Raw genomic sequence first — 24,832 nt, forward strand, 5'->3', positions numbered from 1 at the left:
CACAAGTCAATAAAGTTGATGTAAATTCCAACCCCTCCCTCTTTTAGATTTCCTTTAGAAGAAAGCTCATTTGTCAAACATTTTGCTAACCAATCCTTTCCTTAATTAACTCAATGTTTACTCTCTTACTCTTAATATATATCACCACAACACTTCTAAAGTTTGAATAATGACACTCTGTCCTTATTAGTATCTCCAATGATATCATGGACCAATCAAAATGTGTTATTTTATTTAGAAAAAAATTATAAAAATGTAAAGTAATATTTTTATATTATTTGAATATACTCCATTGAACAGGGATATGGAGACAGAGGATCCTGTTCCTAAAGTTTTAGCTATTGATAGACTGACCAATTAATAACTAATTTAATTTGACTGATACATTGCTTGGATTTTGACTTTCTCATGCTAATATTGTTTCATTGAACAAGTTGAGATATATCTATAATTTATTTTCCTTTCCCATGCATGGAAATCTATATATACAGTTAGAGTCAAGATTCTAGTACATGTTTATAAGATTATAGACTTAATTTTTTTTCATTTTTGGAATTTGCTTATTGCATGCTTTCCTAGTAGCTTCAACTTCTCCTTATTGGAGGAAGTTATGCACCATTTGAACTATATATTTGGAGGTTAATGTTTCGATTATATGGATAACAATATACTTATTCTCCTAATTTTCTTGTTTCTAATAAATATTAAAAAAAAAGAGTCCAATATTTACAATAACAACTTAAAATTGTGGTCCAATATAATGAATAGGCAATGGTTTAAAATCGTAGTCTTAAAGTACAATAGACAATAGTTTCAGAAGAATTACTACAACATTATGAAAAACCATGATTTAATACAATGAATAAACAACAGTTTTAAAATTGTGACTTATGGTACTTTAAGAATACGATTTTAAAACCGTTGAAGGTGGAGACGTTGTCATAAGCCAAAAACGTAGTAGTAGTAGTATATATATATATATATAGATCGTGCATGCTTTTAGAAAAGTAAATTAATTACAATCGTTTAAATGTGACTCAAACTAAACTATATGCATGTCCTTGTTTCTGCACATACTCCCACCAAAATTGACAATTTTTAAATTCACACACCCCTCAATTTACTACATTATATGATAAGGTTGTCCAATCGTTAATATTCTACCTAGCATAACAAAATTCAGATGTCATAGTTACGCATACCTAGTAAATTAAAGAAGCATTTGGACACATATGACATTGAAAGAAAATTCTCTCAAATAATAATTTGAAAGAGTAGCGATTGAGAAATTGCACATAGGGACAGAGAAGCTGTGGTGTTGAATTGAGAAGAAAGTCTTGGTTTTAGGTGAGAAAGAAATTGAAAGGTTGAAGAAGCCATAGGACCCACAATATACATACACCTATATTAAGATGGAAACTGAAACATATACTCATATATGATGACACTATATTTCAATGATTAATTTTACAAGAAAAAAATCATTAATATGAGTATAAGCGATACTCGAACCCATCAACAATTATATTTTAAAAAATAGATTCAAAAAACAAAGGATATCAATTATGTTAATTTCTTGATTTCTTGATGTATATAAAATATTTTTATATTAGCTTATAATCAGGGAGTCCAAACATAAAGGAGATATGCAACATTATAACAAATTTACTACTAGTTAGAAATTGATTCGGTTTTACTTCCATAGAGAAAGGCTTACCTATTATGTCAAAGGTAGGAGATTGAGGAATATATTTTCTGTAATTTGGATGGCTGATACATCAACTTTATGGACAAGTAGGAACTCTTTAATTTTTTACAACTATGTAGCAATTAAAGAGGACATAGTGGATACTATCAAACTTATATCATTGATGTGGATAAAGGAAGGTGCAGATTGGACATATTCTATATCTGCAGTGTTATTGCAAGTAGAGTAATATAGAATTTTTCTATTCTATACTAGAATTAGAGACATATGGTAAAGACGTAGTGATCTTGAATGTAACATAGGTCAACATCTAGTTTTAGACTATGGTTATTGATTCTGTATTTCAATTTGTCTACTGTGACTAGTTTTGTATTATTTTCTAATTATTACTTTTCGCGTTTTAATTTTTAATAGAATTTCTTTTACTAAAATAAATGAGCATCTGAATACATCTTATCTCAACCTAAAAACTCGAAATATTAGAATTACGAGATTTTTCACTCATATGTCTTTAATTTACCCATTTCTTTCCAATATCTGACTTCTTTTGCCCCATATTCCTTGTATTGGAATTGCAAACACACTATATGATGTGAAAAGTTATGAGTGCATTCATTTGATAACTATATCACAACAAAAAGGGTAGAAATTAAATCACTAGCGTAGGTAAAACAATTACAATAACCACGAGCAATTAACCTAGCTAGGGTGAGACAAAAAGAGGTAGATTTTTAAAACTGTCAAGGAGGAAGAGAGTATGTAGGGCATAAAAGGGTAGGAATTTGCACATGATATGCAACAGTACATAAGGGACCAGCAACATCTGCATCCTTTATTTAGGTTTATTACAATTTAAAGAGAACAAGTTGTATCTGTCCTAATATTGCTAATTCTCAATTTTCTTTCTTTTTTTCTTAATTCCTTTTTTGATCCATAAAAGTCTCTCTCATATCTTCAAACTTATGACTCTAATTCTCTTGCTGAATGATATACCAAAAAGTTAAGACACCCCAAAACAACCATTATCAAGTTATATCTCTGATCTCTTCTCTCTCCCTTCACCAATCAAAGAAAGAAAGATCAAAGACCAAATCAAGTTCAATATATGGCGCATGAATTGCTTTACAAGTTTAGCTAGGCCATGAAGCTTTTCAAGAGGTGAATGAGTGAAGGTATGTTACATGATCAGGGTTGTAAGAGAAGGAATTAATAGAGGCACATCTTCATCTTTAATGGTTATTATTCAAGGGAAAAGAAGAAACAGACAACCTAGTATTCATCTTTCTACTTTTCTTTTGAGCAAATTATTTATGATTTAGATTTTTGTATATGCAATTCTTTGTCTTCTTAGGCTTCATCTTTTCCTTTTGTGGTGTACTTAGCTAGTATCATGACTATTATTCTTTTCTTGTTTCATGAGTTATGGGAGGTAAGGATCTCTTTAACAAATTCTCCTCTTTCTCTTCCAAGAAAACTTTTAACCACTGGGTTTTCTTTCTGGACTTCATTTCCCTAGCGATGTTGTGTTTTCAATAATTATTTATCAGAAAATAAAGAAATTTAATTAAAGGGAGTAAGAGGGATACCAAACCTATATGTGTTCTTAATATATATCTTTCATAAGTGTACCTATGTGAAGCTTTCTTTTATGATAGTTTATTGGCTATCGGGGATGGTGTATTGACTCTTAACACTTTTATGTTGTATCAGTAGTGTTGTTGTATCTATTAGCTTGTAGTCCTTCCTTGGCTTTTATTTCACTCTTGCAAATAGGTTGAATATCGATTTTACTCTTCGAATATACTTCTTTGCTTATAGAGAAAGAATTGATATAAGATACTTGTGTGTTCTTGAACTTTGTCCTTGTCCAGAATCATCAATTTCTCACAAGATATTATAAAAACTTGAGCATGAATGGCAACAAAATTGATTATCAGAAATGATTAACACTTTTAAATGATTTCTCTCTCTTCAGCTATATCAGGGTTTTTTCTTGTTTAATATCTTCTCATTACATATTTGTGCGTGTGAGAGAGACAGCTCATGAAAATACTCATATCAGTATGTTTTGCAAATCATATAATGAACCCTTTGGAGTTTGTTGCCTCTATAATTGGTAAAATGAAAACCATATATGTCTTGTTAAGTTTCCTGAAAAAGAAATAAAATGACATAAAATTTGCATTATTTTAACAATAATAAATATCCCCCTCATACTTCAGTTAATTAATTCTATCCTTTGTGCATATATTTTATCATCAATAACTTTAATTAGGTGGTTCACAAATTAAAATGCACTCATTACCATGGTTGCAGATTCTTTAAATATATGTAGATCTGAATTGGCATCTATTAGAAATGTTATTCATGTCACATGGTTACATGGTAGAGATGTTGGTTGCATTCTTTATACTTCAATTCTTGATTTTTGACCTACCATTTATTACATTCCTCTTACAAATTTAGTGTTATATTCACTGTGGCCTTGTAGCATTTTAGTGAGTAGAGATCTTCTCATATTGATATGTCGCGTGGAAAAAATAAACGGTTTATATTTTAATTAATTTTTAATAAAATAATATTAAAAATTCAAACTCTTTTCCCCCTCATATTCTACTACTTTAAGCTGGAGAGGATACTTTAGCACAACTATTTCCATAGTTTTAAAGCTTAGTAGAGAAAGTACAGCCTGTTCCCACATATTCTTCTTTAAATCAATTTATTGTGGTGCGCCAAAAAAAAATCAATTTATTGTTGCACTTGCATATTTTGCCAACTTTGTATACATATAATTATTAATAATCTTCTATTTGTTTCAGACATGAAATGTTAATTAATTTGTAAAATATAAACAAGTTGGAGACTTTGGAAGTGATCCTGAGAAACATGTCAGAAGGATATGATGAGATTCAAGACAATGAGAGGAATGAGGAACAAGGTGGGGAAACTTCATTGAGGTCTTCACATAAATCTTCATCCTTTGACTTGAATGAAGAAGCTAATAGTGAAGAAAACAATGATAACGATGAGGCATGTAATGAACTAAAAGGAGATGAAGAAAATGATGAGAAAGTAAAGGAGAATGAAGGGACTTCAAGTAATAGAAGTATGACAAGTTCAAAAGAAATAGGAAATGAAAGAAGAGGTGGTGTGAGACAATATGTTAGATCAAAGATGCCTAGACTCCGTTGGACTCATGATCTTCATCTCTCTTTTGTGCATGCGATTGAAAGGCTTGGTGGTCAAGAGAGTAAGTATTTTTCCCCCATGAGAAATGTTACACAATCACGAAATTACATTATCAAAACTTTGATTAGTTCATTTTTTCATCAACAGAACTATTTTTTTTATATTATGGGAGTACAATGTTACATTCCACCTTATACAAGAGTGTTAGGAATTAACAAGTCCCACATTTGTGGATTTATGGATTATACAAAAGTTTAAGGGTCTATAAGTTTGGAGTGCAATAACATTAAATTCCCACACTATTTTGGACAAACAAATATCAAAAGCCAAAAATGTAATTTTTTTAAATTACTCTCTAATCTTAAGACTTGTGAGAGCCCATCTCTAAATACTAATAAAAAAACTGCATTTTTATAGTAATTGTTAGTGATTTAATATTTTGTTAATCGGCAACTCCTTAAATCTTTACTCTCACCCTTATGATTTCAAAGAATTTCACTAGTTTTGATTAGTCTATTTATTTATTTATTAATTTTTTAAACATCACATGAAGGATGGAGTTAAATATTAACCCAGTCTTAAAAATATAATTTTTTTAACTCACTCTCCCATCTATCTTGGATGGCTTGTTTCGAATTAAATTCTAATATAATAACTCCTCAAACACGGTAAATGCTTAATGTTGACGAATCCAATTATTTAAACAAACTTATGTAGAATTTAATAACTGTGTGGAATATCATATGGAGCTATATTAGATCTTATTTACTTTTTATAGTCATAGGGAAACCTTGGTGTTAGTTATGATGTGCTACAAACATAAATGTTAGTCAATTTTGATAGAATACAATAATAATTATTGAAAGAGTCTATATACATATCTATGAGTCAACAAACATATACCATGATTCTTCTGACAAAATTCTGGCTTGCTATATTTTTCCTTGTATATATATGGTAAACTTAAAACATTTGAATTTTTCATGGACTTTCAGACTTTGCCCTAATAGTGTAAATATTAACTTGAACTTTCCTGCATTGGTTACTGGTACAGGAGCAACTCCCAAGTTGGTCCTTCAGCTAATGAATGTGAGAGGTCTCAGCATTGCTCATGTGAAGAGTCATTTGCAGGTAGCAAAATATGCAGACCTTTTTTTTATAAGTGATTTTTTTTTTTAAAAAAAGTAACAAATTAGAGTCAGAGAAAAACAAATGTACAAAAAAATCGGCAAGAGAAAACACTCCCCAAAATACAAGGGAAGTGTTAACCTCATCCAAGAAAGCAATATAGCCCTAACATAACAATCCAAACATATTATTGGATTAGAACACCATTCAAATCAGTACATGTTTGAGCCTTTTTGAGTTACTTTTGATTCATAACCAAGATTTGAATTTTATCTCATCTACTACCTCCTCCATACACGTTTTTTTGTTGAATAGACATAATACTCTTTAATTTCAATTAGATTTTTCCTTAAGCGCTGAAGTTTTATTTCATAACTAATTTTATGGTTATGGAATTTCCATTTCAGATGTACCGAAGCAAGAAACTTGACGAGACTGGGCAAGGTGAGGAATATTCAGAATCTTGTTCATTAAACATGCTAATGCATGTGAATTTTTTATTAATTTTTGTTTCTTTGGTTTGTTTTGGTGGACAAATGTATCTGTTTTTTATGTATAGAAATAAGCTCAATCAGTTTTTTAATGAATGTGGGTGCAAAAGCATACTAATTTTCATTGATAAAAAGAAACGAAGTTACAAAACATACATGAAATTGAAAAGCTGAACTACTCGTTCAACGACTCTTGAATCATGCTGAGCGAGGACCGCTATGCTGAGTGAGAAATCCTTAACTTATTGTCTATGTCTCGCTGAGAGAGATGATGGCAAAAAAACCAAAATTCTCTGTTCCCTCTCATTCAGCTTAAGTTAATGATGTCTACTACATTAGGATTTCCCTCCTAAAACTGTATGCAAAGGGACTTGAATCCTATGTATCCATTTATGTTTTAAATTGCATTCCAAAAGGGTGTCATTAGCAAGTTAATCACATGTCTAAATTTTCCAAAAACTGTGTCTCTGTGTCAACGCTACTAAATTTTGAAATGATGCATGCCATCAAATCTACCTTGGCATTTTTGCAAAGAAAATAGTAGGTAACTTAATTTGCTGCATCTGTTCTATAAGCAAAGTGAAATTAATTAGACAGACTTAGGTTTAGTGTAACTTTGTTATAATCTCTTGATTTTGACAATTCATTCATAATCCATTTTGCAGTATTAAGTCAATACAGATCAGCCCATAATCACGTAGGTCGTATTTCCCATGTTTCTCATCAATCCATGAGTCCTCATCAACATTTCAAGATGGGAAATGGTGGAATCATTCTAGCAACTCATTCCAAAGAGCATAACAATTTCCAGAGTCTCCTCCAGCCCTCCTCCATATCACATTCACATTCAAAGGCCACTGATTCAAGGTAAATCATGCATATACTGTTATTTATTTATTTATTTATTTATTCATTTGTACTACATATGAAGAAAGGGTGAGTAAGAGCTTCCCACTTAGAAGGTATGAGAATTATAGATATAGGCAACTTTATTTCACAAATAGAAAAGTTACTTTTAGGATTTGAACACAAAATATTTGGTAAATTTACACTTAGGTACATTTTGACTGAAATATTACAATCTTAGTACACATTTTAAATTATTTATCATTTTAGTGTACTCTTTGGGAGAATCGTGAATGCTGATGTTGAGTTTTTTTTTTCTTAAAACCTTTCATAACTCGTTACTTATATTAGCGATTTCATTTTTTATATATAGTGAAGAAACTCGTCAGCACAGTGGACGAGTTTCATGTTGCCCAGACATTTTATATTGATAATAGAGTCTTTATTTTATAATATTGGAGATTGTCATGCAAATAAACTTATTAAACTCATATTTTATTCTTTTAGATTCTTGTAATATTATATTACATAATGTAGTCTTTATTATTATTTTGTAAGTGAATTACACATATTAATAAGAATAATCAATTTTATTGATTTCTTAAAATTGTACTATAATATTATAATTTTAAAGTCTTTAGGGTCCTTAAAATTTCATATATGTATATATAATAAGTAATGATATATCATTAAGATGTAGGTTCAAGTTCTATTATATGTAAGTACTTTGACCATTTTTTATTCCTTTTTCTTTGTACAAACCTCAAACATATACTAATGTTTTTTTTTTTAAAGCCGAAGGTGCAACTACACCTTGAAATATATTAGATGGAAGAACGATACATTAGTGATAGGAAGAAGTGAATCTATAACTAGGAAGAAGGTTCCTATTACGCAAGCATTCATGATGAATGAAATTAGGAGTAGACATCCATTTCGAACTAACTTTGGAGTTAATCCCATAATTAGCCAATTTATCCGCGCAAGAATTGCCTTCACGATAGATATGAGACACCCTGAAATTCATACCAACCATTTTTGCTTTGCAATGAATCCACTTGTTTATGAGCTTCCAAGGAGGATTGTGATTTCCATTGAGAATTTCCACCACCAATGTGGAATCACACTCAAACCAGAGATTCATCCAAGCCTTTGATATAGCAAAGATGATTGCTGATAAAGCAGCATTAAACTCAACAAATAAAGCATCCTCAATGCCGTAGTAATCAGCCATGCAGGCAATGCGCTGACCACTGTGATCTCTGAAGATTGCTCCTCCCCCAGCATGGCCAGGATAACCTCTAGCTGCACCATCAGTGTTAACTTTGATGGTGTTTCTAGCAGGGGGCTGCCAAATTACCTCCAATATAGAAGGAGCCTTAGGATAATTGATATCAACTTTGAAGGCTTTAAGGATACAAAGGTCGATCAAAGAAGGCTTGCTTGAAACTTTGGAATAGCTAGCTGAAAGAGATGTTGTTGTTATGATTCTATTGATGACAGAGCCAATGCTATAGTCTTTGTTGTGAAATCTGCATTGGTTCCTACACCACCAAATCGTGCTGATTGCATGGATAATGCAAGCAGTGAAGAGGTGATTCACCTGATCACACCAATCAGTTTTACTGGCCAAGAGGATTGCTTTAACAGAGGAAAAGTCCAGCTGGATGTTGAAAATTCCCTTAATCTAATTCCAGATTTGAATTGCCAATGGACAAGTGAAAAAGAGATGGGAAGAGGTCTCCACCTGCTTACTACAGAGACTGCACATTGAGACCATGTTGTACCTTCTTGATTGCAAGCTCTCATCAGAAGGCATTTTGTTGTGGAGTAAGCGCCAAGTCACAAAGGAATGTGAAGGGGGAATTTCCCCTGACCAAATTTTCATGAACCAGGTTATAGGATTGGAGTTGGAATCAAGAGAATTGTATGCCTCCTTTAATGTGAGCACCCCATCAGCAGAGTTTTTCCAACACAGCAAATCCTGGCCACCAGAAAAATCAGTTTTGGCAATTTTATCAATGAGAAAAGGGAAATGATCAACCAATGAATTCGGGATAGTCCAAACAGAGCTTTGAATGAAATCTGATATTTTTGCCTTTAATTGACCCTGCCAATGTTGAGGTATGCGTAGAAGATCAACTAAAGGAGCTCCAAGCCAGTTATCATTCCAGAAGTTAATTGTATCCCCCTTTCCTATAATCCAAACTGCATTTTCATTAACAACATGCCAATTCATCCTGATTCCAGGCCAGATTGAGGATTTTAAATATGAAGGAATTGTGTTGCTATGAATTCGAAATCTACTTCTGCAGAGGACAGCCCAATCTCTCCTTGAATGCCTTAACTCCCAAGCTAGCTTAGTTAGAGCAGCCTTGTTAAGCTTCAAAAGAGATCTAATTCCAAGGCCACCAACCTTGCTAGATGAGCACACTTGAGACCAAGACACAGTGACCATTTTCCTGGTGTTTATGTCCCCTGACCAGACAAAATTTCTGATGCAAGAGTCAAGCTTTTTTATCAGTTGACAGGGCCAAGAGTAGACGTGGAAGCTGAAGACTAGCATGCTTAGAATAACCGATTTGACCAGCTCCACCCTTCCCATTATGGACAAAGAATGACCCTTCCACTTGGCAAGCTTATTGAGAATTCTATCAGCTATAGGCTGCAAGAAAATCTTCCTAGGCTTACCTTTGAAAAGGGGAACCCCCAAGTAAGTGAAAGGAAGAGAGCCAGGATTGAAGCCCAAGTAAGAAGATAACCTTGCAAATTTTCTAGGAGTGGCATTTGAGTAGAACTTGCATTTGTTAGGATTAATGAATTGCCCTGATGCTTGAGCATAGTCATCTAACAGATTCCTCAGTTGGAGCAACTCTCTCTTAGTCCCTTTGCAGAAGATAAGGATATCATCAGCATATAGGACATGGCTAGGAGTTGTAAGACCATTAGGGCCAGAAATAGAACTCAGCTTGTTACTGATCACCAACCTGGAAATGCCTATACTCAACACATCTTCAGCAAAGCAAAACAGCAAAGGGGAGAGGGGGTCCCCCTGTCTAACACCCCTAGAGCACTTGAGAAAACCCACACTTTGCCCATTAACATTAATGGATAGTCTAGCTGATTGCAGAATGATGCTGATCCATTTTCCATTGAATGAATTGGTCATGGAAACCAAAAGCATGAAGAGTTTGCAGCAAGAAATTCCAGTCCATTGTGTCAAAAGCTTTCCTAACATCAATCTTGATTGCTAAGTTCCCACCAAAACATTTGTGGTCAAGGAGATTAATAGCTTCAGAAGCAGTACAAATACAGTCAGCAATGTTTATGTCCTTTATAAAGCCTTTTTGTTGAGGAGAAATAATCCTAGAGGCAATTAGGGATAATCTGTCAGCTAAAACCTTGGTGATGATCTTGAATTGGAAATTGGCAAGAGCAATTGGCCTAAAGTCTTCAATTTTGTCAGCATTAGGGGACTTAGGGATCAGAATCACACTATTAGAGTTCATATTAGGCAATAACCAACCTTGAGCAAAAAATTGTTTAACAGAAGCACAAACATCCTTACTCACTATACTCCAATAATTTTGGTAAAAACTACCTCCAAAACCATCAGGACCAGGGGCCCCCTCCCCATTTAAAGAGAAAACCACAGATTTAATTTCATTCTCAGTAGGAATACTGATGAGAATGTTGTTTTCTTGAGGCAGCACCATTTGAGGGATTACCTCATGAATCAAATGATTAGGGAGGGTGTCATTAGCAGAGCCAAATAAATTGGTGAAATAGTCCAGAGTGTGAGTGGCTATGTCCTCCTGATTTGTAATGATTCTGTCTCCATCCTTGAGAATGGTCATAGACTTAGAAACTTGCCTAATCTTAGTGACTTTGTGAAAGAAGCTTGTGTTTCTGTCACCATTCATGTGCCAGTTAATTCTAGATTTCTCTTTCCAGAAATCATTCTCCATGTTTAGAGCCTTTAAAAGATTTAACTGAGCATTACCCTCTTGATCAAGCAAATCATCACTAGGGCCAAAGCTATTTATGCAAGCTTGAATATTCTCCACATTATTTATTGAATTTTGGACATTTTGATGGATGTTGCCAAAAACATTCCAGTTCCAAGATTTTAGCTTAGCTTTCAGCCTTTTAAGCTTCTCAGACACAATGAACATAGGGCATCCCACAATGCTATCATTCCAAGCTTCCTCTATCACCCTGGAGCAGTCAGGGTGGTTCATCCACATTTTGAGGAATCTAAAAGAAGAAGTTCTTTTAGAAACAGGGAGACTACAAGTAAGAAGCAGGGGATGGTGGTCAGAGGAGATCTTAGGGAGGGTGCAACAGGAGTCTGAATTCCAAGTAGATAACCAATCATCATTGCACATGCTCCTATCAAGCCTTTTCTCAGTAAGAGCTGATCCTCTTCTTTTATTAGACCATGTGAACTCAGCTCCTCTAGTTTCAAGGTGAACCAAATTTCCCTCCTCAGAAAAAGAGATGAACTCCTTAGAAATGTTGGAGCAGGGCAGCCTGGACCCTCTGCACTCATAGGCACCCCTCACCACATTGAAGTCCCCTATGCAATTCCAAGCACCAGCATGTTGTCTCATTAAAGATATGATGTCTTTCCAAAGGGCCCTCCTTTGAATATAATGACTATGAGCATAAACATCACATAAGTGCACCAGCTTATCCTCCATGTTTACAGAAACATCAATGAGTTGGTTAGAAGTGGCAATTACCTGAGGGCTTAAATCCTTATTACAGAGGCCCCAGAGATTAGGCAAAAGGGTACCTCTTTCATTATAAGCAAAAAACTTGAGATTTAGCTCATTCCAAAACATATTATTCACATCCTCTCTGGCAATCATTGGTTCAGCAATAAAGACCAGATCAGGCTTATTAGACAAGCAGAAGTTCTTTAAAACTAACTTGGTTTTAATATTACCTATCCCCCTACAATTCCAGAAGATGACTTTCATTGATCACTAATGAGGTATCCCCCCTTACGGGTATAGTGAATCTTCTCTGATTGAGTCTTCTTTTTCATCCTTTTTTTTTAGATTTAGATAGAATTGAAGTGAAGGATCCTTCTTCTATTTGATCCTCAGGTTCATCCTCAGCCCACAATCTTCCAACTATCCTCATATCTTGGATGATTGTCTGGTTTGCAACTTCAGACTCCTTCTGAATATTGATGTTCACATGATCAGGTTCACAAGGGGTCTCCACCAAAGAGTCTTCCACTCTGGAGTTTTCCCCTTTTTCCTCCTCTAATGCCTCATTAGACTCCAATTCAGGGGATATAGTTAACCTTTCCAAGTTGTCAAGGTTAATGTCCCTATTGTCAAGTTCCAAGTCTATGATCAAGTCATGAGTCTTCTCCATAGAGGGAACTTTTGCAGCAGGGCTGTTTTTCTTGGCTTTAGTCACATCCTCAGTGTGATCTTTCTTGTGAGTTCTCCTACAATTGGATATCATATGCCCTATGACTTCACAACCTGTGCAAAATTCAGGAAGATTTTCATATTCCAAGTTAACAAAAAAAGCAAATCCCTCACGTTCCACCAAGATTTGATTTGGAAGATGAGCTTTCAGGTTAATTTCTATTAGAACCTTGGCAAAATGACCATAGGTTATATTGTTTGTTGCATCATCTAATGAGATAGGCGTGCCTATGCCACCTGCTATTGAGAATATGATCTTAGGGCTCCAATATTCCTGTGGCAGCCCCTGTATCTTAACCCAACATTGAGTATGGGACTGCTTCTGCAGAGCAGGATTGAAATCTTGTGACCACAGGAAGAGCCTTAGGTAACCTGGATTGAGTTGCCATGACCCAATAGAGCATACACTCCTCATATCATCAACCGAGGAAAATGAGAACTCATAGAAACCCCTCCCAAGGGATATAACATTCCATTTGCCAATCATACTCCACATGGAACACAGTTTGCTTTTTAGATTTGCAAATTTAATTGGGGAATCTCCTTTTGAGAGGATGAGTCTACCATGAAGATGGTTCTTGCACCTTTGTAGACCAGCTTGGTATTCCTCCTCAGGGATTTTTACTGCTATAGCATCACCCTTTATGCAGGGTTGAGGGAGCTGAGACACTGCAATATTGCACGAGTTCTTTAAAGCCTGGGCAAAAGATTTCTTCACTATAGGAGCAGCTTTTGTTGTTGAAACTTCTTCTTGCTCTGTAGTGCCTTCGAGAAAATGCCATGGGACAAAAGACTTAGTATTCATGCTGAAGAAGATCCTCGGAAAATGTTAGTGGTTCCAAGAAAGCTGGAGATCCGATCCAAGAAGGTTGGAATATGCTAAAACCTAGGAGAGAGAGCTTCACATTGTATCTTCCAACTTCTCTCATAACCCATAAACATATACTAATAGAACATATAGAAATACAAATAAAATTCTTTTTATGGTAGTTTATATTGATCTTTCTTTATGAACTAATAAGGAAAAAAATGTTATTGAAAAAGAAATTAGAGAATCATTTGAATTGTACTGGTCCACATTTGTTGTTCTAGTTTTTTGTATCACTTTTATGTCAGAAGATATGATTGGTCAGAATAATATTTAAATAATTATATTTTTAACTTAAATAATTTTTTCAACCAATTAAAAATGATAATACATGCAGTAATACAAAAAGTGAGACAATATGTGTGCTCTCAAATTATACAACACAAAACAAAGTAATATATTAGAAATAGGTTGCAGACCAGTTTCTTCACTTTATATAAAAATATTGAAATCACTAATGTATGTAGGGTTTTAGAAAAAAAAGAAACTCAGCATTAGTAGTATTCACGATTTTCCCAAAAAGTATACTAAAGTAGTAAATAATTTAAAAGGCATACCAAGACCGTAATATTTCAGTCAAGGTGCACTTGTAGTATAAATTTGCCCCCAAAATATTGGGTACAAGTAGGACTGTTCCTAGCTTGACTCTTAATCACCTAGAATAAAAAATCCAAAGATCTATTTGAACAAAAATTGGTTTTCTAAACTTGGTATTAGACTTATTTTTAAATGTAATTGGACAAACTTTACGACCCTATCTAGTTTAGGCCAAAATGTTCTGCGGCTTAATTAGGCATGTGATCGAACTTACCAGGCCGTTTTGCTTGCTCTAGCAGATATATTGATAATCACCTGCATGATTAAAGTTATTCCATTAGTTGTTTGGAGTGTTTTGAATTATAGTTGTGTGATTCTAGTCATAGTTGTGGTCTCTGAAGTACGGTTACGTTGAACATTCTCATGTGTTGGTGTCAAATATATATTGACACAGATATGTTCGAATTCATGAAGGATATGTAACCCTAAAATATCCAGAAATTTAAAAAATAAAGATGAAGATACGTATCTGATACGTTTTCACCGTTTTCACCAATAAAATAGGATAAGATATGATACATTTTATTAATTTTATGAATTATTATATTATATTTTCTAGTTTTGGTACTTGAAATTTTGGAGGACAATAATTTACAATTTCAATTATATTTTCTACTCTTGATATTTTGATTTACACTTATAATTTTATTATATTTTATGTATTTTATACACCTATCCGACACACGTATCAAAATTCATGCTTCATAATGTGGACACATCATTGTGATTATGGTCATTGCGGTATAGATTGTTTCAAAAAATATTTTTGAATTATGTGACAAAAATGTAGTTGCACTACGACTTAATGCGAATATATCATTGTAATTTTGTAATTTAGTATCATACTATAATTATGATGTGATATGATTAGAGTAATGATTGTAATCACAATATTGCAATTTGAATCACTAGTTATAATATATTTTTCCATGGTCATTGACCATTGCTGTAGATTTTATTCAATCAGCTTCCTTAAAATCCTTCCTCAAATTTTCAATGGTTTTGCAAGAAAAAAGATTATAATAAAACTCCTTTTTTGCAATCTCTCTCACTAGGCACCAGCAATGGTACTTGAATAATCATCAAACCTTTACAACACCAAGTTACATAAGCAACGAAGTTATCCCGTCAACAAGCTTACAAACTCAACGAAGATCAATAGCTTCAAACCAAATTCAACTAATTGATACAGGAAGCAGAATTGCACCCATGAGACCAAGCCAATTTCTTGAAGAGAAAAAGTGGCCTCCATTACAAATTATGAACAACAATCATGAGTGGAAGAAAATGTTACCTACCAATGTTAATGCTAATACTATGTCACAATCTGTTGTACAACAATTTGGCACTACTACTTCATCTCTTAGACCATCTGATCTTTTGAGCTTTGGAAACAACACAAGATTAATCAAAGAACATCTATCAAACTCGGATGAGCCTTTCAATTATTCCACTAGCTTAAAGCTTGGATTTGATCCCCCATTTCGGATTAAGGTAAAGTTAGGCTTATAAAAGTAAAATTCGCATGTTTATGTCAATATGTTTTTTTACTCTAACCTCTCCCGTTGCTGGAAAACAAGATCAATCTCAACCTTACATTTTTATTAACATCGATTTGAGGTTGAGATTCATGGAACACGACTTTCAAGTTTTTCCACAATTGGAGAGGATGGAGATCATTCTTTTATTTTTCATCATTGATTCATTTATAGAACTTTTTTTGTCAACATATGCAGTTGAATCAAAAAAAGTTGCAGAATGATAAGCAATGGGTGCCAGATTTGCATCTAGGTCTGAGTCAGAAAGATGGCAAGGCTGATCATTGCAGAGAAACCCAAGAAATCAACACTAAACTTTCACTTTCTTAGAATATAGCTATCTGATATAATGCAAATACCACAGCCAAGCCAATCATAAACTCTAATAGATTATATATAAACTAAAACAAAATTGCACAATTATATGTTGCTAAAAGACCATTTTGTGGGAGTGCAAAGTACATAGGCTTTTTACCATTTTTTGGGTTGCTTAAATACTATAAGACTGTAAAATAAAATTGTAGTGAGTTCCAATGAAGGAATTTGTTTTGCGTGCAACTATTTGATTTGATCAAGCACAAAGCATAAAAGAGAGAAGGAAAATAATGGCAGTAATTTTGTTGCCCCTGTGCAAGTATAAGAGACAAAGAGACCAAATAACACTGCAAATATGGGGATCAGATCTTAATTACTGCAAGAGCTGCGAATAAGTAAATGCATAGATTTAGTAGCAAGAAAATAGAAAATATGTTGCACCCAAGCTGAGTATTATGATAGGCGTGGATTTTTCCCTTAACATTGCATCGTGTTTTTGTTTTGTTAAATATTACAGGGCATTTAAAATTATTTCTTATCATAAAAGATTTTTTTATTGAAATGAAAGTAGAAGGTACTTCAACCCTTCAGAAAAAGTCAATTCTTTACTTTACTTTTTAGACCTAAGAGAATCATGGGATATCAGGTATATTTGGGGAATTTAAAATTTTATTTAAAAATAATTTAAAATCTGAATCGCTAAAATTTATTTATGTCATGTGACACTATCTTCATTTGGATAAATTTTGTGGGTACCTTCTGGGTTAGTTAAATGCGATCAATTAATGGAAAATGCCTTCATCAACTTCTATACAAAAGTTTTTCTCTTAGATAACCATCACTTAATATAATGTGTTGTTGGGTTTGAGCTCCCTTCCTATGTGGAACAGGACCCAATTGGTCAAAGTCCATTTGTCCCACTTAATCTAGTGGATATGGGTCAGATGAGGCATGTGTGTGCAATCATTTAGGCGAAAGGAGGCAATAGAAAAGTGATAGTGAAGAGAACTCAACCCACAATAACTCATAGTAGTTGTGGGAAACTTGTGATTGTGTCTTCATTCACCGTTGAACCGGGCTGAAATTTGGAAAGAAGGTTCACAACTTTCAGTACTTCAATCTGAGCGATTAGATCGATGAGAAGTCATCTGAGGTGGTAGAAAACGAGTTGTTACAACAATTATTTTTCTGGTTTTTTTGCAACTCTTTTGTTCTCATTTTCAAGCTTGTTGCTCTGTTATATGCCTTATTGTTTAGCACGATTTGTGCTGTAATTTTGAGACACTCTTACATTCCTATTTGATCATAGTGGATCTTGATTGATTGGCTTGTACCCGTGGTTTTTACTTCTCACATTGGAAAGATTTTCCACGCTAAAATTTTTGGTGTCCCTTGTGTGTTCTTAGTTGCCGCATTGTTTGTTATTGCTCCTCATAGATTCTAGCAAGTTGGGGAAATTATTATCCGTTGCATATACTCTGTTATATTGTGCATTGTTATTTTGTTGAATTTTCCATCAGAGCTTTGGTTTGAGGTTGTTTGACTTGCTTGAATGATGATGGAAAATACACATAGAATGATATGTTTGAATGAGACTAACTATCACTTGTGGAAAGAAAAATTGAAAGATTTAATATATGTGAAGAATTTGCGGCTTCCTATGTTCGCTACTAAGAAGCTAGAGTCGAAGTATGATGAAGATTGGAGTTTTCAACATCAACAAGTTTGTGGTTTCATTCGACAATATGTGAAAGATAATGTCTACAATTACATTCTTAATGAGCAAAATGCAAAATCTTTATGGAAGAAAATTGAATCCTTGTATGCTTCTAAATCAGAGAATAATAAATTATACTTGTTGAATTCCTTGATTAATTTGAGGTACAAGGAGAGAGCTTCTATTTCACATCACTTGAATGATTTTTAAGGGCTCCTAGATCAATTATCAGGGATGTGTATCAAGTTTGATGATGAAGTGTTGGGACTTTGGCAACTGAATACTTTACTAGATTCTTGGGAAACATTTCAATTTTCAATTATAAATTCAGCCTCTGATGGTATTGTCTCTTTGAAAAGTATAAAGGGAAGTATTCTTAATGAGGAGAAGAGAAAGAAGACACATGATACTTCATCTCATTCTAAGGTGTTCGTCACTAAAAACAAGGAGAGAAGTCAGAGAAATGACCCAAAAGGTGATAGAGAAAAAGGCAGAAGTTAGTCAAAGTCCAGATACAAGAATGTGGACTGTCACTATTGTCACAAAGCAGGTAACATACAAAATAATTGTTTTCAATGGAAAGTGAGAATAAAGACAAGAAGGGCAAGCAGAATGAGAAGAATCATGGTGATGATGATCGTGTTACTACTGCTACTTGTGAGAATCTTATTATTCTCTGTTACCGTGATTCAGTTAATCTTGTATCAGATGAAAGAAGGTGAATAATTGATAGTGGTGCGAAACTGCAAGTTACACCAAGGAATAAGTTCTTCACATCTTTCACTTTTGGTGATTTTGGAGTGTTGAAGATGAGTAATGATGATGTATCAAAGGTAGTTGGTATTAGTAATATTTGTTTGCATAACAACATGAGAGTGAAATTTTTGCTGAAATGAGTTAAACATGCTTGAGATGTCGTTCCAATTTGATATTTGTGCAAATGCTTCATGATGGTGGTTATAATCATCAATTTGGTTCTAGAAAATGGAAACTCACCAGAGGTAAATTGGTTGTGGCTAGAGGGAAGAAAAATTCTAAACTGTATTGGACAAAAGCATTGATTGCTAAAGAAAGTGTGAATGGCATGTATATGGAGGTTTCTTTGTGGCAGCAGACTTAAAAAAATGTTTAATTTTTTTAGCTAAAAATGATGTACTTCTGGGATTGAAAAGTGTAGAGTTGGAGAAATGTTCTCATTGCATCGCTGGTAAGCAAACCAGAGTATCCTTTAAGAAGCATCATCCCTTAAGGAAGTTAGAGTTGCTTGAATTGGTGCATTATGATGTTTGTGGTCCATTGAATGTAAAATCATTTTGATGTATGATCATTTGTGAGTCTTCGGTTGCAAGACATTTGTGCATTTTCCAAAGGATTAAAGGCCCAAGTTGGATGCGAAGACAAGACACTGCATCTTTATTGGTTATGGTGAAGATGAATTTGGCTACAGGTTGTATGATCATGTTTAGAAAAAGGTTGTTAGAAGTCGTGATGTGAAGTTCATGGAAGACAAAACCATTGAATATTTTGATAAGATGAAGAAGACTACACTCAAGGAAGATAGTAGATTGTCTGACATGATCCATTTTGGACACTTGTACATGATTTGGATACAATTGAGAATAACATATAAAATGGTGAACAACAAGGTTATGTTGGTGATCAGCAGCTTGAAGATGATTTACATGTTCCCATTGATATTGGTGAAGATGAACATGAGATGTCACAAGATGAGAATCTTGGTGATGCTCTTGAACCACCTCAAGTTCAACTTTGGAGGTCTAATAGGCAGAGGAAACTATCTACCAAGTACTCTTCTGATGACTATGTTGATGTGACAGATGTAGGAGAACCTGAATATTATCATGAGGCCATGGAGAATGAAGAAAAGAAGAAGTGGTTGAATGCAATGCAAGAGGAAATGAAATCTTTGCATGTTAATCACACTTTTGATTTGGTAAAATTATCAAAAGGGAAGAATGTTTGGGAAAATAGGTGGATTTATAGGGTGAAGCAAGAAAGTAATTCTACATCTCCAAGGTATAAATCCAGGTTGGTGGGTAAGGTTTTAGAAAGAGAAAGGGTGTTGATTTCAGTGAGATTTTTTTTCTCGTTGTGAAGATGTCATCCATTACAATTGTATTGAGTTTGGTTGCTACTTTTGATTTGAAGATAGAGCAAATGGATGTAAAAACAACTTTCATTCATGGTGATTTGAAGGAAATTGTTTTATTTGAAATGACCTGTTGGTTTTCTTGTTAAAGGGAAAGAAGACTATGTGTGTAGGTTGTGAAAGAGTCTATATGGTTTGAAGCAGGCTCCATGACAGTGGTAACAAAAGTTTGAGTCTGTTCTGTGTGATAAAGGCTACATGAAGACTACTTCTGTTCATTATGTCTTTATTAGAAAGTTTGTTGATGGTGATTCATCATCCTGTTATTGCATGTTGATGACATGCCTATTGTTGGGAAAAATATTTCCATGATGTATAGGTTAAATAAGAAATTAGGAAAGTCATTTGCCATGAAAGACATGGGAGCTACTAAGCAAATTCTTGGTATTAGAATCATACGAGATATGCAAGAAAAGAAACTTTGGTTGTGACAGGAACACTATATTAAGAGAGTGTTACAGAAGTTCCAGATGGAAAATGCTAAGACACTAAGCACTCCTCTTGCTACTCATTTTAAGTTGAGTGCTAAATAAAATCCTTCAAATGAAGCTGAAAAATTAGATATACAATGGGTTCCTTATGCATCTGTTGTGACAGTTTGATGTATGCAATGGTGTGTACTAGACCATATATTGTACATGATGTTGGTACATTTAGTAGATTTCTATCGAATCTAGGAAGAGAGCATTGAAATATTGTGAAATATATTTTGAGGTATCTTTGTGGTACTGCTAGTTTGAGGCTTTGTTTTGGAGTGATAAACCTACTCTTGCGGGCTATACTGATTGTGATATGTCTGGAGACATTGATTTCAGAAAGTCCACTTCAGGCTAATTGATTAAGTTTGTAGGGGATGTTGTACATGACAATCTTGGTTGCAAAAGTGTGTTGCATTGTCCATCATTGAGGCAGTGTTCATTTCTATTACAGAAGCATGCAAGTAGTTGCTTTGGGTGAAGAAACTCTTACATGAGCTTGCTATTTTGTGATAGTAAAAATGTAATTCATCTTGGGAAGAACTCAACTTTTCATTCTAGGTTCAAACACATTGATGTGAGGTATCATTGGATACGTAATGCTTTGGATGCTAGGTTGTTGGAATTGGCTAAGGTTCAAATAGATGATAATGGTATTGATATGATGACTAAGACTTTTATCAAGGTGGAAGTTTAAAACTTGTTGTGAGATCGCCGGCTTGACAGTTCTCTCCACATAGTTGTGAGGGGGAGATTTGTTGGGTTTGGGCTCCCTTCGTATATGGAGAAAGACCCAATTGATCAAATTCCACTTGTCCCACTTAATCTAGTGGATTGGGGTCAAATGAGACATGTGTGTGCAATCAGTTTAGGCAAAAGGAGGCAATAGAAAAGTGAGAGAGAAGAGAATTCAACTCGTAGGAACTCGTAGTTGTTGTGGGAAACTTGTGACGGTGTCTTTGTTCACCGTTGGATCGTGCTTGAATTTGGACAGCAGGTTCACAACTTCTGGCATTTCATTCTGAACGGATGGATCAGTGAGAAGTCATCTGAGGTGGTAGAAAACGAGTTGTTATAACATCTGCTTTTCTGGTTTTTCTGCAACTCTTTTGTTCTCATTTTCAAGCTTGTTGTTCTGTTATATGCCCTATTGTTGAGCACGATTTGTGCTGTAATTTTGAGACACTCTTACGTTCCTATTTGATCATAGGGGAGCTTGATTGACTGGTGTATGCCTGTAGCTTATACTTCTCACCTTGGAAAGATTTTCCAAGTTAAAATTTTTGGTGACCCTTATGTGTTCTTAGTTGCTGCATTGTTTGTTATTACTCCTCATAGATTCTAATAAATTGAGGAAATTATTATTTGTTTCATATACTCTGTTAGATTTTTCATTGTTATTGTGTTGAATTTCCCAATCATGTGTAACCATAACTTCTTAATGTTTTCCAGATTTTGCAGAATAATCATCATAAAGACATTAGTATTAAAGATTTAGAACAAGGTCAAGTAAGTTTCCAATAATTTCGAAATCATCACATGAAGCACATCCATCAGAGAGGTTGGCCAAAATGTAAGGAGAGATATTAAGATTGACAAGTGATATTAGGAAGTGATTTACAATCATAGCATATTTGTCACTAACACCTTGAAGTTGTTGCATGGTTCAGATTAGATCTCTATTTCTAGAAAGTCATGTATTAGATGAGGATTGTGACATGTGACTAATTTCATGATTTTAAGTTTTAAATAAATATTCCCTAGCATTCAAAAACAATAACTGAGGTTGGGAGCATTTATACAAAGAGTGTAATATTTATATATTGACACTAATACAAAAAATTTATATATTGACACTAATACAAAAAATTTATATACGGTTAGTGTATCATTCATGATTCATTTATATTATTTTTATTTAAAAGTTAATAGTGATTGAAAATGAATGGTGAATGATGCAATAATAATAAGTGAATACATTTTTTCTCTTAAACAAACTAATTATGTCAATACAGAAATTCATGAGAAACAGCATAACCAAATTGTTAAACACTAGAAATGCAGTAGAGTTTGAAATTCATCTAAGTCAGTATTAATCTGATTTTCATACTTGAGCATAAATTTGGCGAAGTGAGATAATAGACAGACTAAAATGTGAAAACTATTTTTTTATCTATTTAATTATAAATACAAAAGAGGGAACAATCAATTATACATTAATAACAAAAATCACTCACTTCAAGAAATTTGTCATATACCTACAGACATTTATAATGACCGCGAATAAAACTGTAGGTATATATATAATATACCTATGACATAAAATAAAACGTAAGTATAAACATAATATAGTTACATATGTATAGATTGATAACTATATGCATTAGTAACATAATATATTCTATAAGTATAGATATCTTATAGCTAAAAAATATATTTTATGTCACTATATTTAGATTGATAACTATACGTACCGGTAACATAATATATTTTGGAGCTATACCTACAGAAAATATTATATGTCACTATATATATGCTTTCACAATAGTTTTAAAACCGTAGGTATATGAATAGTATAATTATTAGAATTAATATTTATTACTTTTACCTACCATTTATAAAACTATATAATAAAATATATTATTAGCATTATTATTATATTAATTTTATTAATAATTTGGGAAAGATAATCGCTAAATCTAAAAATAAAATAAATTCTAAAGTCTAACAATGTCATTCCATATTATAACACATATAAATTCTAACGTTTTTGTATATGCACTTGTGTTGAAAAAAACTTAAGACTAAATGAATTAAAAGATAATTAAATTCTAACGTTTGTGCTGAGTTAAAAGGTAGTTAAAGAGGTCATTACTTAAGACTGTTCCATTTGTTCTTCTTCCCTCTTTCATCTTTTCTTCTCATTTTCTCCGTACAGTTCCATCCGTCTAGCATCTCATTCCAGCACCTCCTTCCAGTCTCCCCTAATCCTTGAGGTAACATTACTTATTTGGCTCTTGATATGATTGAAAGTTATTTAGTATACTCGTTGATGCTTGTTGTTATGTTATGAAGTTTTCCTTGTGTGGTGTCTGAAAACCATTACTTTCCTCTGCTGAACCATTCACATTTTATCCTGTGTTGAGAGTATTAGAATTAAATAAAGATAATTTTTCATACCGTAAGATTAAGATTGCAAATAAGAGAGGGTGAATTAGTTGACTTAAAAATATGAATACTTTTTTTGCAAAATCAAGAGTTAAATGTAGCGGAAAAATTATGCAGAAAATTAACAAGTAAAAATCAAGAGATAAAGGAGAAGAGAGTACACCGAGATTTTATATTAGTTCAGATTCTTGTCCACCAAAGACTACGTCCAGTACTCTTACAACACAGGAGATTTCAACACTAAATATTATTAGTTGTAATTACAATATTTCACCCGAGACATCTATGTACCTTATACACTCACTAATACTTATGTCACTCTTGGAGAACACATTTTCCAAGTGACTCTATCCATTTTCTTATCCCTTGTGAAAGAAAGATTTCTGCAATGTCAATGAAGAATTTACAACAATGGCAGGATTACCTTTACAAGTTTGGAATGTAATATCACTTGCAATCCGATAACTCTTTGTATACTAAGTAATAATGTTCTTATAGGTTTGTAAAACTTTGAAACACCTTACTTCAAGCAACTCATAAAATTCACTTTGAAAGTTTAAGAACAAGTTGCAAAAAGTGCAAAAAATATTTCAAATATTTTTCAGAATTGTAACGCTCCGAAAAATACTCTTTATTTATTACGCGGAAAATTGAGTAATTCTTTTTTGAATTGTTGATATAAAATTGTTTCATTTAAAAAAAACATTTCTTTTCCGGAACATCATTTTAAGTAACATATAACGCGAAAATCAAACCGGTTACCTAACGGTAACTGAAATGATACAACATTTCCTGAATATATATCTTCATAGATATAAAATATCATAAGTACTTAATATACATATCCAACAAGAAAGGGCGAAGAAAGGGCGGAAATACTAATCATCGCCAACAGACACTAAACAAAGACAGGAACAAACTGAAGTCGTCCTTGTTTTCAAAAGTCACAAAATGATAAGCAACTCCTAGTTAGGGTACCTGCCTCTCCTCAATTCCTCATGCCCCCTCCTGGAACATCACTGATGGGTAGCTCTAAATCCGAGCAAAACTGTCTATCTGACGAGCACACGTCCGAAAAACAAGCAATAGAAAAGAAGAGAAATAGAGAGAGTAAGACATCTAATGAACATAATTAATTGATGGCGTGGACTTACTCAGAATATTACACTCA

General features: G+C 33.5%; 1 protein-coding gene across 1 annotated transcript; it reads left to right on the forward strand.

The window, feature by feature from the left end:
* On the forward strand, positions 2,577 to 16,403 carry LOC109348793 (transcription repressor KAN1-like). Its single transcript, XM_019589359.1, has 7 exons — positions 2,577 to 2,880; positions 4,528 to 4,958; positions 5,952 to 6,028; positions 6,433 to 6,469; positions 7,182 to 7,383; positions 15,333 to 15,771; positions 16,014 to 16,403. Exons 2-7 carry the CDS (start codon positions 4,595 to 4,597, stop codon positions 16,143 to 16,145), a joined length of 1,251 nt encoding a protein of 416 aa, XP_019444904.1. The 5' UTR covers positions 2,577 to 2,880; positions 4,528 to 4,594; the 3' UTR covers positions 16,146 to 16,403.

This window comes from Lupinus angustifolius, chromosome LG01, assembly GCF_001865875.1.
Source record: "Lupinus angustifolius cultivar Tanjil chromosome LG01, LupAngTanjil_v1.0, whole genome shotgun sequence".
Classification (NCBI taxonomy): Eukaryota; Viridiplantae; Streptophyta; class Magnoliopsida; order Fabales; family Fabaceae; genus Lupinus; species Lupinus angustifolius.